Source organism: Schistocerca serialis, chromosome 9, assembly GCF_023864345.2.
Source record: "Schistocerca serialis cubense isolate TAMUIC-IGC-003099 chromosome 9, iqSchSeri2.2, whole genome shotgun sequence".
Classification (NCBI taxonomy): Eukaryota; Metazoa; Arthropoda; class Insecta; order Orthoptera; family Acrididae; genus Schistocerca; species Schistocerca serialis.
The window spans coordinates 435,722,516-435,741,151 of NC_064646.1; the positions used below are offsets into that span (position 1 = coordinate 435,722,516).

The 18,636-nt window shown below is 44.2% G+C and overlaps 1 protein-coding gene across 1 annotated transcript in view; it reads left to right on the forward strand.

Moving 5' to 3' along the window:
• The window catches only part of LOC126419688 (transient receptor potential channel pyrexia-like), a 213,010-nt gene that overhangs the window by 128,275 nt on the left and 66,099 nt on the right, over positions 1–18,636 (forward strand). Inside the window, exon 8 of the mRNA XM_050086872.1 lies at positions 15,703–15,907. Within this exon, the coding sequence (XP_049942829.1) occupies positions 15,703–15,907 (205 nt within the window). The remainder of the gene's footprint in view (positions 1–15,702; positions 15,908–18,636) is intronic.

The following is an 18,636-nucleotide window of genomic DNA, read 5'->3' on the forward strand; positions in this document are numbered from 1 at the left end:
GCATCGTGTCTCAACTCCACTGCGAGAGCTGTGGCAGTAGCAGCTCTACGGCGCCGACAATATCAGCACTCGGTTGGAGTGCGGGGACGCCAGAGGCTGCATCCCAATCAAACCTGACCGCACCCGTTTGGAGCACAGTGCGTCCGCAATTTCTGCACTCGTGTATATGTTGGAAACTCTAGCTACCGTTCAAAACCATTCGATGAAATTTGAACATAACTCGGAAAAGCTAAGGGTGCTTATGCTTCTTCAGCGCTCCTATTTTGTGTCCTCCAGCGGCATGGTCATGAAGGGACGTGTGACTGACACACGCTTGAAAATTGAGTTCCTCTAATACCCCCAGTTGGACAGAATCCTAGGTGGCACCCACTCACCCTCAGTGAGAATTTAAAAAAGGTACCTGTACAGACAGCATCCGTGCCGGGAGTCAGGTTACGCTGCTGCTCTTACGGCACTTCAGTGCTGCTGTTGCGCCAGCTAGTAGGCCATTCGGAATCGGAAAGTGTGGAAGGGTTGCCGGTCTGCAAGCACCTACGATGTAGTCACGGATCCTATCTGTACAGGTACGTTTTTCAAATTATCAGTAAAGTGTGACTGCAAGCTTGTCCAACAAACTGAGTTTTTCCAGTAGTGAGTTACAAATGACTGCCACTTTAAGTACTAACAGTTCTGAAGCGTGGATAAAACTTTAAACAAATAGGTGTAGCCCACCCAAAATACGCAAAGGATAACACGTAACGCCACTGATTGTGGCTGCTGGGAAGCCCTTAACAATTAATAAACCTTAATAAATCCCTTGAGCGATAAAATACACAATCCCCCAAAATACAAGAAAAGCTGGTAAGGTACATAATTTAAACGAGACTTCCAGCCGGTACTCACCGGCAGAAACATTAATAATGACCCTTAAATAAATATACGATCCATCAAAATACAAGAAAGGTGACAAAATACAGCAAGCAGTTATCACAGCAATCTGACAGCAATCACAGAAGTTTGACAATGAATGGAGTTAGCTGATGACTGCGGATGAAAAAAATTTAGCAGGTCATACTCATAAGTGAACCGTCAATTAGGGAGATCCACATACAACAACTTAAGTACACATGTTATTCCAAAAACGTTATCGTGGAAGTAGGGACCAGGAGGCGCTGGTGAAAAAACACACATTGATAAGAAAAAAAATCCTTAGCTCAGTGAGGGAGTGACATCTGTAAAGGGGCCCAAATCACAATAGGCGGAATAGTTACTGGTGGTCTGCAGGGCCATAGCAGATCAGCCCCGGCACTCATCAGCAGAAGCAGCATTTCCTGAAGATACCGAACAGTTGTATAGCCGAAATATTGAGTCAAGTTGATTTTAGGATCCGGCAGCAAACCCGAAGAGACTTTCAAGACTTATTACGCCGGGAAAGCCTACGTAATCACATAGTTGTTGGATGTCCTCCTAAGGGATATCGTGCCAGATTCTGACCAATTGGCGCAATAGATCGTCAAATTCCCGATATGGTTGGAGGACTGTGCCCTCAATACAGCAAATGATCTCTATTGGCGAGAGGGCCGGCGATCTTGCTGGTCCGTCGGGTTTGGCAAGCAGGAAGACGAACAGTAGAATCCCACGTCGTGTATGGGCGGGTATTATCTTGCTGAAATGTAAGGGCTACAAACAGAGCGTCAAATATCGTCGACGTACCGCAGTGCTGAAAGGTTTCCTCAGATGACAACCAGAGGAGTGCTGCCATAAAAAGACATCGACCCCAGACCGTCACTCTTGGTTCTGAGGCGACAGTCACGTTCGTATCCCACCACTGTCCATGTAGTCTCCAGATACCTTTCAGCCGGGAATCTCATTGACTGCAGTAGAATTGTCTTCAGTGATGAGTCCCACTTCGAACTGAGGCCTGCTGACCAGCGAAATCGTGTCTGGAGACGCCTTGGGCAATAATGGGATACCAACCTCACTGTCACCTGTCGTACATCTCGTGATCCAGGAGTGATGGTCTTTTGGTGCCATTATTTTTCGTAGCAAGACCCCTTTGTCATCTATGGCACCCTTACAGTGTTTTTTTTTTTTGGTCATCAGTCTACTGACTGATTTGATGCGGCCCGCCACGAATTCCTTTCCTGTGCTAACCAGTAGCACTTGCAACCTACGTCCTCAATTATTTGCTTGACGTATTCCAATCTCTGTCTTACTCTACAGTTTCTGCCCTCTACAGCTCCCTCTAGTACCATGGAAGTCATTTCCTCATGTCTTAGCAGATGTCCTATCATCCTGTCCCTTCTCCTTATCAGTGTTTTCCACATATTCCTTTCCTCTCCGATTCTGCGTAGAACCTCCTCATTCCTTACCTTATCAGTCCATCTAATTTTCAACATTCGTCTATAGCACCACATCTCAAATGCTTCGATTCTCTTCTGTTCCCACAGTCCATGTTTCACTACCATACAATGCTGTACTCCAGACGTACATCCTCAGAAATTTCTTCCTCAAATTAAAGCCGGTATTTGATATTAGTAGACTTCTCTTGGCCAGAAATGCCTTTTTTGCCATAGCGAGTCTGCTTTTGATGTCCTCCTTGCTCCGTCCGTCATTGGTTATTTTAATGCCTAGGTAGCAGAATTCTTTAAAACCTCCGGGCTGATAGGCCGTGGTCGAAGTATAAAACTCTCTCCTAACGTCTCCGACTGGGGGAGACATCCTCGGAGGTAAAGCGGCGAACTGCGAAGAGAACTCGACGAAGCGCTGATTATATAGGCAGTACAGAGAGCGCCACAGTCGATCACGTGGCGTCGGCTATGAGATTGTCACTGGTAATTCCAACATTCTCGATTGAAAGTAATCGATCGTCACGCTTGCGGTGCAACGCTGACATTCAAATTTTATCCAGTTTAACACCTTCGTCTTTCCTGTTAAAATTATTACGATGTTTATCAATTTCGATAGCCTCTCTATACAAGCGTGCATAACAATGTGAGGTTTTTGATATGACGCTCGTCTCGCTGAATTTTATTTCATGATCACCTTCCTGGTAAACTTGTTCCGCTACGGCCGATTTATCCGTGTGACCCAGGCGGCAATTCCTCTTATGTTCAACAAGACAGGTGTTCGCACTTCTCTTTGTGGTGCCGATGTAAATCTGTCCACAACTACAAGAAATTTTATATACCCCCGGTGTAGCCAAAGGGTCTCGTGCATCTTTTGCCGACCTTAAAAATTCTTTTATTTTTCTGGTGTGTCTCAAAATAGTTTCCACCCCATACTTGCCTAAAACTTTCCCAATGCGGTCTGTGATCTTACTAATGAACGGAAGAAAAACTTTGCCCTTGGACGACTGTTGTTCGTCGTTACTCCTATTTCTCTGCCTAGAGCGAAGCGCTCGGTCTATATCCTTGCTAGAATAGCCATTCTTCACGAACGTTGACCGTAGATGTTCAATCTCATCTTTTAAATAAACAGGTTCACAAAGTTTGTACGCCCTGTCTACCAAAGTTTTCATTACACCTCTTCTTTGTCTAGGGTGGTGGTTTGATTCTTTGTGTAGATAACGATCAGTATGTGTGGGCTTTCTATGCACCTTATGGCCCAACGTTCCGTCCCGTCGTTTAATCACAGACACATCCAGGAAGTTCAATTGCCCATTCCTTTCTGTCTCCATAGTGAATTGGGTTTTCGGATTAATGCTGTTTAAATGTGTTAGGAAGGCATCCAACTCCTCTGCTCCGTGTGTCCATACTACGAACGTATCATCGACGTAGCGATACCATCTGGCTGGTCTCTTACTGGCAGTCTGCAACGCCCGTTGTTCAAAAGTCTCCATAAATAAGTTAGGCACAGCAGGACTGAGAGGACTGCCCATAGCCACCCCGTCAATCTGTTCGTTAAAGTTATTATTGTATTGAAAGTAGGTTGTGGTGAGGCAGTGTCGGAATAATGCCACAATACCGGTAGGAAAAATATCCGCTATGCATAAGATAGCTTCGTTTACCGGAATCATGGTAAATAACGACACAACGTCAAAACTGACGAGGATATCATCCGGGCCCACGCTCATTTCCTTTAACTTGTCAATGAAATGAGCTGAATTTTTAATATGACTGTCCGTCCTACCAACATAAGGTTGCAGCATTGAGGCAAGGTGTCTAGCTAACTCGTGTGTTGGTCCGCCTATAGCGCTGACAATTGGCCTCAACGGAATCCCAGGTTTATGAACTTTGGGTAAGCCATAAAGTCTAGGTGGATATGCTTCTGTTTTACAAAGCAGCTTCTTATCGTCGGAGCCAAATGAAGACGCTTTCACCAGTCGATTTGTCATTCTTAAAATCTTCATAGTCGGATCTTTCTGGAGTTTTTTGTGATTGGAGGGAACCAAAATGTCATTAATTTTTCCATGATAGTCTTCACTGTTCAGTTTGACGGTGGCATTACCCTTATCCGCATTAAGAACAATAATGTTTTTATCTCCATTTACATCCCTCAGCGCCTTCCTTTGAGCCTGCGAAAAATTACTTTTAGGTGGCTTACAAGTATGTAAAATCCTGGCCGTTTCCATCCTAATTACGTCAGCGGACTGCTGTGACAGCTGACGGATACCGGCCTCAATATTTGCTACAATATACTCTGTGGGTACGTTTTGGGGCGTCACAGCAAAATTGCCTCCTTTCGCAAGTACGGAAATTTCAACTTTTGACAAATCTTTATCAGACAGGTTAATAACAGTTCGAGAATTGTCCTCAACTGAACCTCCAGAAATGTTGTTCTGTAAGTTATTGAACTTTTTCTTCTGCCTATTTGCTGACATTTCTCCACTAACTTCCACAGTTTTGAATGTTAGACCGTCAATCTTATTCCAATCACCACAATGCATAGTATTACTAAGAAACAAGTGGAGATGAAAAAGTTTACTGCTGGTTACCGCCAGTGCTCACCGAGTCTGATGAATCCTCTCACGTAGCATTGCAGACTCCATACGGTTGTAAATACGATGTGCCAGGAAGGTGATCATGAAATAAAATTCAGCGAGACGAGCGTCATATCAAAAACCTCAGATTATTATGCACGCTTGTATAGAGAGGCTATCTAAATTGATAAACATCGTAATAATTTTAACAGGAAAGACGAAGGTGTTAAACTGGATAAAATTTGGATGTCAGCGTTGCACCGCAAGCGTGACGATCGATTACTTTCAATCGAGAATATTGGCATTACCAGAGACAATCTCATAGCCGAGGCCACGTGATCGACTGTGGCGCCCTCTGTACTGCCTATATAATGAGCGCTTCGTCGAGTTCTCTTCGCAGTTCGCCGCTTTACCTCCGAGAATGTCTCCCGCAGTCGGAGACGAAACGTCAGGAGAGAGTTTTATACTTCGACCACGGCCTATCAGCCCGGAGGTTTTAAGTGACGTCAATACCGGCCGTGAAAGCTTACATTGTATGATCAGAATTCCTTAACTTCATTGACTTCGTAACCATCAATTTTGATGTTAAGTTTCTCGCTGTTCTCATTTCTACTACTTCTCATTACCTTCGTCTTTCTCCGACTTACTCTCAAACCATACTGTGTACTCATTAGACTGTTCATTCCGATCAGCAGATCATTTAATTCTTCTTCACTTTCACTCAGGATAGCAATGTCATCAGCGAATCGTATCGTTGATATCCTTTCACCTTGTATTTTAATTCCACTCCTGAACCTTTCTTTTATTTCCATCATTGCTTCCTCGATGTACGGATTGAAGAGTAGGGGCGAAAGGCTACAGCCTTGTCTTACACCCTTCTTAATACGAGCACTTCGTTCTTGATCGTCCACTCTTATTATTCCCTCATATTGTATATGACCCGTCTCTCCCTATAGCTTACCCCTACTTTTTTCAGAATCTCGAACAGCTTGCACCATTTTATATTGTCGAACGCTTTTTCCAGGTCGACAGATCCTATGAAAGTGTCTTGATTTTTCATTAGCCTTGCTTCCATTATTAGCCGTAACGTCAGAATTGCCTCTCTCGTCCCTTTACTTTTCATAAAGACAAACTGATCGTCACCTAGCGCATTCTCAATTTTCTTTTCCATTCTTCTGTATATTATTCTTGTAAGCATCTTCGATGCATGAGCTGTTAAGCTGATTGTGCGATAATTCTCGCACTTGTCAGCCCTTGCCGTATTCGGAATTGTGTGGATGATGCTTTTCCGAAAGTCAAATGGTATATCGCCAGACTCATATTCTACACACCAACGTGAATAGTCGTTTTGTTGCCACTTCCCCCAATGATTTTAGAAATTCTGATGGAAAGTTATCTATCCCTTCTGCCTTGTTTGACCGTAAGTCCTCCAAAGCTCTGTTAAATTCCGATTCTAATACTGGATCCCCTATCTCTTCTAAATCGACTGCTGTTTCTTCTTCTATCACATCAGACAAATCTTCACCCTCATAGAGGCTTTCAATGTATTCTTTCCACCTATCTGCTCTCTCCTCTGCATTTAACAGTGGAATTCCCGTTGCACTCCTAATGTTGCCACCGTTGCTTTTAATGTCACCAAAGGTTGTTTTGACTTTCCTGTAAGCTGAGTCTGTCCTTCCGACAATCATATCTTTTTCGATGTCTTCATATTTTTCCTCCAGACATTTCGTCTTAGCTTCCCTGCACTTCCTATTTATTTCATTCCTCAGCGACTTGTATTTCTGTATTCCTGATTTTCCCGGAACATGTTTGTACTTCCTCCTTTCATCAATCAACTGAGGTATTCCTTCTGTTACCCATGGTTTCTTCGCAGCTACCTTCTTTGTACCTATGTTTTCCTTCCCACTTCTGTGATGGCCCTTTTCAGAGATGTCCATTCCTCTTCAACTGTACTGCCTACTGCGCTATTCCTTATTGCTGTATCTATAGCGTTAGACAACTTCAAACGTATCTCGTCATTCCTTAGTACTTCCGTATCCCACTTCTTTGCGTATTGATTCTTCCTGACTAATGTCTTGAACATCAGGCTACTCTTCATCACTACTATATTGTGACCTGAGTCTATATCTGCTCCTGGGTACGCCTTACAATCCAGTATCTGATTTCGGAATCTCTGTCTGACCATGATGTAATCTAATTGAAATCTTCCCGTATCTCCCGGCCTTTTCCAAGTATACCTCCTCCTCTTGTGATTCTTGAACAGGGTATTCGCTATTACTAGCTGAAACTTGTTACAGAACTCAATTAGTCTTTCTCCTCTTTCATTCCTTGTCCCAAGCCTATATTCTCCTGTAACCTTTTCTTCTACTCCTTCCCCTACAACTGCATTCCAGTCGCCCATGACTATTAGATTTTCGTCCCCCTTTACATACTGCATTACCCTTTCAATATCCTCATACACTTTCTCTATCTGTTCATCTTCAGCTTGCGACGTCGGCATGTATACCTGAACTATCGTTGTCGGTCTGCTGTCGATTCTGATTAGAACAACCCGGTCACTGAATTGTTCACAGTAACACACCCTCTGCCCTACCTTCCTATTCATAATGGATCCTACACCTGTTATACCATTTTCTGCTGCTGTTGGTATTACCCGATACTCACCTGACCAGAAATCCTTGTCTTCCTTCCACTTCACTTCACTGACCCCTACTATATCTAGATTGAGCCTTTGCCTTTCCCTTTTCAGATTTTCTAGTTTCCCTACCACATTCAAGCTTCTGACATTCCACGCCCCGACTCGTAGAACGTTATCCTTTCGTTGATTATTCAATCTTTTTCTCATGGTAACCTCCCCCTTGGCAGTCCCCTCCCGGAGATCCGAATGGGGGACTATTCCGGAATCTTTTGCCAATGGAGAGATCATCATGAGACTTCTTCAATTACAGGCCACATGTCCTGTGGATACACGTTACGTGTCTTTAATGCAGCGGTTTCCATTGCCTTCTGCATCTTCATGTCGTTGATCATTGCTGATTCTTCCGCCTTTAGGGGCAATTTCCCACCCCTAGGACAAGAGAGTGTCCTGAACCTCTATCCACTCCTCCGCCCTCTTTGACAAGGCCGTTGGCAGAATGAGGCTGACTTCTTATGCCGCAAGTCTTCGGCCGCCAATGCTGATTATTTATCAAAATTTAGGCAGTAGCGGGGATCGAACCCGGGAGCGAAGACGTTTTGATTATGAATCAAAGACGCTACCCCTTTTTTTTTTTTTTTTTTTATTTTACTAAAATATACATTTCAAGTATTCAACAGTACAATTAATGATTAAACCATTTGCAACATTAAAAAAAAGAACCAGTTTTAAACTATTTATATGCTAAATATGTCTAATACAGTAATAATGGTAAAACAAATTTTAAAAGTGGTTACAGTATAAACTTTGCTCAAGATAACTGTGATTATTCTAGGTGCAAATTATTGTCACCCAATCAGTGGGTTTGTCTACAAAGTTGAATTCACTGTTTAATTTGTAAACTGTCCATTGAATAAAAAATAATAGCATATTTAATACCAGTTTTCTTGACTATGAACCAGTTTAAATACAATCCAATTAAACACATACAAAAAAAAAAAAAGTTCCGGAAGCAAGGTTAAAGTAAATAATAATAAGGAACCAAGTGACTTTTATTTTTCTTCTGTTCGTTCTCGTTCAAGGTGTTGTAGTGGTTTCACATATTTAACCAACACCCATTCTTTCAAAAATGATCTTCAGCATGTTGCCATAGTGCTTCTTGTGGTTGCGATACGTGCTGATTTTTGCATATTCACACTTCATGTAAACGCGGAATTCTATCTCGTTGTCCGATCCAAGTGTGTGGATGACATAACTAACATATTTTCCCAGTAACCAGCTAATGGCGTTGGTTTTTAATTTCGGAAAGTATGTCATGTCCGGTCTCAGGAGGAGCGACGGCGTTATATATTGCGTAGAGGATCTGGTGAGAAAGGCGATTTGTTGCCTGATCCAATTCCAGTTATGCACATTGCCACCACAGGTGAATCTGTGGCTGAGTGTATCCACCAGATTGCATTTTCCACAAAGGTGTGTCTGGTTTAAACCGATCCCATATAGTCTCTCGTTGGTGCTGATGACATTATTAACTGTTTTGTACCATGCGGAAATAGCGTCTGTAGATAGCCCGGCATAGTTGATGTTCCGCCATACAGCTTTCCAGTCACAATTTGGGAATTTCGTTTCAATTTTGTTTCTACCCTCATTTAACTTCCTTTCAAGTATGATGTCGCGCGCTGTGATACGTGTGTTGCTTCTGATTTCGTCACTAAGATAACTTGCTTCGAGGAAAAAGTTCCTCACAATCTGCAGACGGGCATTAATCCTTCGCACATCAATCGGTGCTTGCAGGCTATGGGGTGTCACAGCCTCAAAGAGCTTTGCGGTTATACATTGTGGAAGTTCTCTGAGTATATGGAAAGTCCGTTTGAGGAACAGAGCAGACGCTTTATTGCCAATATGCACCAAACCGAGGCCCCCGTTTCTGACATCCAGTATAACCGTAGTCGCACCAACCCTGAATATGTCTCCTCTCCATAAATAATTGGTAACAGTGGACATGATCCCTTTCGCTACTAGTTTAGGGATTGGAAATACCTGCGCAGTGAAATACGCTTTAGACAAAACGCAGGAGTTGATGAATCTGACTTTTTGCACCAGGTCCATAGTTCGATGGATGTTCTCCATTACAGCACCATGAACTTTCCTCCTAGTTTCCGTCCAGTTAAAAGCAGCCATCCGCATCGGACATGCCATTAAGGTGATTCCCAAAGTTTTATGTTTGTTGTCTTGTTTTGCCCATGCCAGTCGAAGGTGATCTAGGCCCCGTAGATTCAATATTTGACTTTTGTTTTCATTTACTGTCGCTCCCGACGCTAGACAATATCTTTGGATTTCTCTTTCCAGTGTAACTGTCTCCTCCTTATTCCTTATTACAACGCCCACGTCATCAGCATAAGCTCGTATGACAGTTTTCTCACCACTCAATGTTATGCCTGTTAATCTTTCGTGGACAGTGCGGAGGAAGGGCTCTAAAGATACTGAAAATAAAAACATTGATAAGGGACTGCCCTGTGGAACCCCTCGCCTTATCTGTATGGGTTTAGATGTTTGGCCATTGATTGCTATTTTCGCATTTACACCTGTTGCAATATTCCTTAGCATGTTCACAATCTGGGGGTGGAAAGCCATTCTTGACAGCGTCGCAAAGAGGTATCTATGACTAACGCGGTCAAAAGCTTTGTTGAAATCTATGAAGATTAAAGCACATTTTATACTTGTCACTGAGGTAATTGCAATGACGTCTCTGTATGCAGATAGACTTTCGAATATCGTTCTGGTCGGAGAGCAAGATTGGTGATGACTCAATATTTTGTTGGAAAAGGCAGAGAGTCTTTTGTTGATAATACGCGAAATTATTTTGTAATCAGAATTTAGTAGCGAAAGAGGCCGAAAATTGTTTAAGTTGGTTTTGCCTTTACTCTTAGGAATCAGTACTATTTTACTTTCCTTAAACTCTGCAGGGACCGGTTTTCCGTTCAGGACCTCATTTGCCATGGAAGTGATCTTGTCCCCAATTATAGACCAGTAGCGGGCATAAAACTCCACAGGGAGGCCATCAAGTCCCGGAGATTTGTTGAGAGGTGAGTTACGCACTGCCTCATGCGCTTCATCTTTAGTAATAGGTGACAGGATGTCAGCGTTGTCTGTTCCCGACAATTGTGGACCTAAAATAGTGAGAAAGTCCTCGAGAGCTGCATCTTCCACTGTGGTAGGGGCATATAAGGTTTCATAGTACCTGTGGACTTCGTCCAGTATTTGTTTCTGGCATGTGAGCCTCGTACCAGTATGCGTCTGGACTTCATCAATTAAAGTTTGACGTCTGTTTTTAGCATGCCGCACCAAGTGATACAGAGAAGCTGTTTCATCTGCTACGACTGATGTGGCTTTCGATTTAATTTTGAGTCCCTCCATCTGTTGCCGTTTAATGCTTAATAACTTGGCTTTTATTTTTTTGATATCATTTAGACGAATTACGTCATCATGGGCCTGTTGATATAAGTCTCTTAAAACTTTATAATAAAACTCCATTGTATTCCTCAACTCCCTGTGCCTGGCTGCACTATACTGCATGACAACTTTCCGCAGCCTTGGTTTAGCCCTCCTTGTCCACCAGTCTATGACTGTTGGGTGCTTGTCTACTGTGCGGAGGCACATAGTCCACGCAAACCTTATTTCCTGTTCCAGTTCTTCGTCAGTTAAAACAGAGATATTTAAGTTCCATTGGCCTCTGAATCGACGGGTTGGTTGTACACTTAGATTAAAGCAAGTTAAAAGTGTACTGTGATCGCTAAAATACACTGGAATAGTCTCAACGTTTAATAAATAATTTTGCAAATTTGGTGACACGTAAATTCTATCTAGTCTGCTGCGGGAGTGGCTGGTTATATACGTGAACCCGACTGACGTCGGGTGCTGAAGTTCCCACACATCCTTAAGGTGTAGATCACTTACTAATTTTTTTAACTGTGGCGAGTAGTTGAAGTTGGGTTGTTGATCTTTCTGGTTTAAAACACAGTTAAAATCTCCACCTAGTATAAGAAAACACGGATTTTTCCTCAATAAATAAATCAGTTCATCTTGAAAAAACTTCGCACGATCCAATTTGTGGGAAGTTCCTGATGGGGCGTAAAGGTTAATCACTGTCACATCGAAAAGTTTTATGCCTATGGCTCTTCCTGATTCTAGTCGTTCGATTTCAGTCACCGGAATGCCTTCCCTTATAAGAATGGCTGTACCGATATTGGCTTCCGTAGAAACATTAACAATTTCAAAAAAGCCTGGGATCCGAAATTCCGTTATCGCAACTTCTTGTAGCAACGCGATATCTGTTCCGGACTGGTACAAGAATTCCTTTAGTGCTGCCAATTTCAAGGGTGACTGTATTTTATTAATGTTAATAGTAGTAATGCTATAAGCTTGCAGCACAGACATACCGGAAGAAGCTATTTGGGATGAGGTTCGGTATGATTATAGCAGCAAACGTGCTTCCCTACAAGGCACGATCTTTACAAGCTGTGTGCCCATTACATGTACTAACTGCCTAGAAAATTTGCACTGCTTTTAAACAAATAGCTTGAGAAGAAAAGTATCCTGAAATCCTGACAATGCATTGCTATAAGTCACTGTGGCCATTCTCTTTCTCCTCGTCAGTGTTGGACCTGATGACTTCATATTTGATTTTTTTTTTCTTGATGTCTTTCTTCTCTGGTGTGACTTTCGCTTGATGACGCGTGACAGCAAGGCCCGGTGTCTGTCGCAGCCGCCGGCGGTGGCTAAATGGGGCAACGGCCGTGGCTTGCGAGTCGTCAATGTTTGGTTCCGGCGTGGTGTCTGTTGTGTTGTTTTGCTGGCGAGGCGGTGATGCTTGTGTATTTCCTCCTTCGGCGCGGCGTTGCGCTTCGGAGTCAGCAGGTTCTTTACCTGGTACTTCCTCGTACGGTTCGCACTGTATGGGTTGTGCACTTGATGCGGTTTTTTCAGCCGTGACCTCAGGCTCAGGGTCACATTTCCGTGAAAAATCACTACCCGCTGCGTTACTATCTGTTCGTGGCGGTGTAAGTCCTTGTGCGGAAGTGGGAGCCACATCGACCTTCATTCCATCTCCTTTTTCCACTTCCAACAGATCTTCAGGACTGGGCTTCGGCCTCCTGGCAACGGGTGTTTCACAGGAAGAGTCCTCATCAACATTTCTTTCAGTGTCCTCTAGAGGACGCTTTTTTGTGGGAATCTCGCCGTCACGGGACGGAATTTCAGCATTTAATGCAGGTTTTAAAGACGGAAAGTCATTAACATTAAGTGCAACATTTTCAGAGGTAGTAACAGGATCCACGACCGCCGCTGGCTCTGTTGTATTACTGGCTGGCAACAAATCGTTGAGTGTCAATTTCCGGCGTTGCGTAAGGTTATTCGTTAGCACAAATACACGGCGAGGGCAGTTCTGACGGAGGTGACCAGACTCGTTACATACATGACATGTAGGGGTTTGTCCTGAGTACATAACATGCGCCTTGTGCCCGTCAACAAAGATGTGGGAGGGAATGTTTGCTTTCACTTCCATCTCCACGGAGCGAATGCCGTTAAAGCACTGCAGCTTGAAATGCGAAGCCCACCTTTCGTTGACTATTTGCCTGACAACCCCATACTTTGAAAGGGCATCTTTAATTTTCGAATTGTCTACTTCTATGGGAATATTCAAAACTCTAACATTCCTAATTACAGACTCGGAATTCCGGAGTTTGACAGTACTTTTAGTACCATCACGGTGTATAAATTCCGTTTCATAACCAAATTTTGCCAGAAAGCGGTCTACACTCGCGGAATCGTTAAACTTTACAAAAATGCAGTATTCATCAGAGTCCAGCTGCATGGTATGAACAGATTCAGAATGAAGGCCAATTACCTCGGTAATCCAGTCGTGTATTTCAAGTGCAGAGGGCTGTACTCGACGGGTGTGCTTGTCGAAGGTGAAAATCACGGTGTTTTTTCTCACGGAGTTTGCCATGGTGTTCTGCAGCGAAGAAATCTCGGACAACGCCGAAATCCCAACGGCACTTCGTAGAAAGATGACACGAAAGAAGACCAAATGCTCAATTGATAACGCTTAATTCACGTGCAAAACGTCAATAAACGAGCACAAAACACGAAAACACTGGCGTAAACACTGAACGTTCACGGAGCAAACTTGAGGAGCGTGCGACCGCTGCGGCAGCTAATGCCAGACTGACCTAGACCACGGTGACGTTGCCCTTACAGTGGTACATCGACAATATTCTATGTGTCGTTTTGTTGCCCTTCAAGGCCAGCCATCCAGGACATACATTTCAGTAAGATAATACCCGCCCACACACGATGAGAGTTTCTACTGTTTGTATTCGTGCTCACCAAACCTACCTTGACCAACAGGATCACCAAATTTTCTCCTCAACTGAGAACGTTTGGAGAATTATAGGCAGCGCCCTACAACCAGCTCAGGGTTTTCAGGATCTAATGCGCCAACTGGACAGAATTTGGCACGGTATCCCTGCGGAGCACATCCAACAGTACTATGAATCAATGCAAGCCGAATAACTGCTTGAATAAGGACCAGAGGTGGACAAACCTAATAAATTGCTCAACTTGTGAAGCTGTTTTACTTGAATGAATTGAAATGTATCTCAGATTGTAATCTTTTATTTGTATGTACGTGTGCATTACATGTTTATATTTGCATCCCATTCGGCTTATTTCCTAAACTACTGGCCATTAAAATTGCTACACCACGAAGATGACGTGCTACAGACGCGAAATTTGACCGACAGGAAGAAGATGCTGTGATATGCAAATGATTAGTTTTCCAGAGGATTCACACAAGGTTGGCGCCGGTGGCGACGCCTACGTGCTGATATGAGGAAAGTTTCCAACCAATTTCTAATACACAAACAGCAGTTGACCGGCGTTGCCTGGTGAAACGTGGTTGTGATGTCACGTGTAAGGAGGAGAAATGTGTACCATCACGTTTCCGACTTTGATAAAGGTCGGATTGTAGCCTATCACGAATGCGGTTTATCGTATCGCGACATTGCTGCTCACGTTGATCGAGATCCATGACTGTTAGCAGAATATGGAATCGGTGGGTTCAGGAGGGTAATACAGAACGCCGTGCTGTATCCCAGCGACCTCGTATCACTAGCAGTCGAGAAGACAGGCATCTTATCCGCACGGCTGTAGCGGATCGTGCAGCTACGTCTCGATCCCTGAATCAACAGATTGGGACGTTTGCAAGACAACAACCATGTGCACAAACAGTTCGACGACGTTTGCAGCAGCATTGATTATCAGCTGGGAGACCATGGCTGCGGTTACCCTAGACGCTGCATCATAGACAGGAGTGCCTGCGATGGTGTACTCAACGACGAACCTGGGTGGACGAATAGCAAAACGTCATTTTTCGGACGAATCCAGGTTCTGTTTACAGCATCATGATGGTCGCATCCGTGTTTGGCGACATCGCGGTGAACGCACATTGGAAACGTGTATTCGTCATCGCCATACTGGCGTATCACCCAGCGTGATGGATTAGGGTGCCATTGGTTACACGTCTCGATCACCTCTTGCTCACATTGACGGCACTTTGAACAGTGGACGTTACATTCCAGATGTGTTACGATCCGTGCCTCTACCCATCATTCGATCACTGCGAAACCCTACATTTCAGCAGGATAATGCACGACCGTATGTTGCAGGTCTTGTACGGGTGTTCCTGGATACGGAAAATGTTCGACTGCTGCCCTGGCCAGCACATTGTCCAGATCTATCACCAATTGAAAACGTCTGGTCAATGGTGGCCGAGCAACTGGCTCGTCACTATACGCCAGTCACTAGTCATGATGTGGTATCGTGTTGTAGCGGCATGGGCAGCTGTACCTGTACACGCCATCCAAGCTCTGTTTGACTCAATGCCCAGGCGTATCAAGGCCGTTATTACGGCCAGAGGTGGTTGTTCTGGGTACTGATTTCTCAGGATCTGTGCACCCAAATTGCGTGAAAATGTAATCACATGTCAGTTGTAGTATAATATATTTGTCCAATGAATACCCGTTTATCATCTGAATTTCTTCTCGGTGTAGCAATTTTGATGGCGAGTAGTGTGTGTGTGACGTTGTCTTGCGGTACTGTGCCACGGCAGGTGCGGACCCGGACACGCGGAACGAGTTCTCCGGCGTGCCGGTGGTGCAGCAGGCGGTGGAGAACGGCTGCGTGGCCGCGCTGGAGGTGCTGCTGGGAGAGGGCGGCGCGCAGCCCGGCGCCCGCGACCCCGCCAGCCACACGGCGCTGCACGTGGCGGCCCAGCGGCAGTGCTCCACCAGGGCCGACACCAGAGACGTTGTCAGGTAGCGGACGGCGCCCTGCCGACACCGTGCGCTCTCTCTCTCGCTCTCTCTCTCTCTCTCTCCACATCCTCTCTCCCATCACTGCTGTATACGTCCTTTTCGAAGTTCTCATCACCACAAGCGCAATCCGAAACTCATGGTTCAAATGGTTCAAATGGCTCTGAGCACTATGGGACTTAACTACTGTGGTCATCAGTCCCCTAGAACTTAGAACTACTTAAACCTAACTAACCTAAGGACATCACACACATCCATGCCCGAGGCAGGATTCGAACCTGCGACCGTAGCAGTCGCGCGGTTCCGGACTGCGCGCCTAGGACCGCTAGACCACCGCGGCCGGCTCCGAAACTCATGGGATGCTTCGTGATACTGTGATATTACTCATCATACTACAGTCCTTTAACTTTTCTAAAAAAAGAGAAAAAAGAGTGATACATTACGGTACTTTCTTGAGCAGTAGATTATAAAGCTACAGAATCATTATAGACAGAGGCTCTTGCCACAGCTGGAGGTAGTTTGAGTAAACCCATTGGTCCAGGTGTGCGTTCTGAGGAAATGGTCATAATTTTTTACTTTCTACCTATCTACCCCCCCCCCCTCCCCCACTATTCCAAAATACGCTGATGGACAAAAAATCGCAGCATCGTAAAATAATATAGAGTAATGAAATTTTTCGGAATACATTTGTCCAGGTAACGTATTTAAATAACATTGCAAGATCCCAGGTTAATTGTAAGCACGAAATAATACTTTGCAAATGTGAAATGCTGGTAAATTGATAACCAGTTTAGCTGCCAGAATGTTGAATGTAAGCGTGGGAATGTGCTTTCATTGTGTTTTACAGGTGCCAGATGTCAGTTTGTGGGATAGAGTTCCATGCGTGTTGCATTTAGTCCAACAGTACAGGTACAGTGAATGCCGGTTGTGAATGGCACTGGAGATGTCTTCTGATGATATCCAATATGTATTCGATTGGAGACAGATCTCGTGATTGAGCAGATCAAGGCAACAAGTCGACTCTCTGTGAAGCATGTATGAAGATGGTATCTGTTCTTTCGGATATGTCCGAAAGAACAGATACCATCTTCATATAGTTAAGGCTAACCGGCCACTGACCTTCTTCTTCTGCGCTGGATGCACACGCATTGCCCGAACTCTAACGGGACTCGGTAAGATCGTCTGCAGCGAGTAATGAGTGTAATGCGCAGGGGCACTACGAATGTACTGTGTGGACATTAAGTTGGGAATGTGGGTCTCACGGGGAGCGTGCAAGGGATAAACCCTAAAGTCGCACTATCCTCTGTGCCCTCGGTGGCTCAGTTGGAAAGAGCGTCTGCCATGTAAGCAGGAGATCCCAGGTTCGAGTCTCGGTCGACGCACACATTTTCAAGTGTCCCCGTTGATGTATATTAACGCCTGTCGACAGCTTACGGTCTTTAATTCTCATTTCACTCTGTAGAGCATCTTGGGTTACAACAGCCGCCTGGTGTACTGTTTATGAATGGCAGTACAGCATATCAGATCATCAGACTGATTACGCTCTTGCAGTCAGGGCGCATGGGATAACCATGATGGCGTTCTTGCTACCACGGGAAGTCGCACCCCACACCATAACTCCAAGAGTAGGTGCAGTGTATCTTGTACGCAGACAGGTTTGTGGGTTGGCTGCAGTTCCGTAACATGATTGTCACTGGTACTGAGGCAGAACGAGCTTTCGTCAGAAAACATAACAGACCTCCACCCTGACCTACAATGGGCTCTCACTTGATGCCACTGAAGTCGCAAATGTCGGTGGTTTGGGGTTGCTACAGGGCATCTGCCTCAGGGCTCTTCTCAAAGTAGCCCATTTGTAACCATTCTTTTGCTGCTCATATTGCTGCTACAGATGCGCCAGAGGCATGCACTAAACACTATGGTCTTCCCTCTTGATAGTGCCATATGCCCATTTAGAGCCCAGTTTTCTCGCGATCACTGCCAGCAGGAAGGCTACATTTCTGCCAAGTCTTTCTGCAACATCGCAGAAGAAACATGCAGCTTCTTGCAGCCTTATTACACGGCCCGATTCAAACTCAGTGAGATGTTGATAATTGCGGCTTTGTTGCCTTAAAGACACTCTTCACTAATATCAACTTACTACGTCCAGTCTCAAAGGTAACTAATGCATATGATTTTGACAGTGTGTATTTAAGGCAAATCCGATTTGTATCTTTGTAGTGCGCTACCAGCGTCACTCTTGTGTGACTGGTGTGAAATCTGAATTGACAACATCTTTCAGATGTAAAAACACGCCTACCAACTTTCTTTTATGTCGCTCAGTTCCTTCTTGGTGTTGTGATTTTTTTCCTGTCAGTGTATATATAATATGTTAAAATTTATGTTCTATAAAAAGGGGAGATGTTGTTATCAAAACTCTCGAGAAATTCTTGCCGCATCAGTCCAAATTTTTTCATCGTGATCTAATAAACATTGAGTTGGGCATAGTCTATATATTTCTTTAAACAACGATGTCCGTGTTTTGAGTTAAAATCGACTCCATGAAAGAAAATACTGTGCTGTGCTCTGCTGTGAAAAATGCTATCTTCTTTTCTTTCCGACAATCAGTTTTAACTACGATAGCAGGGCGTTTAAACCATTATACACATATATTCTTTCTCGTTATATGCCTTTTAAAAAATGTATACACAATAGAATGAGATTTTCACTCTGCAGCGGAGTGTGCGCTGATATGA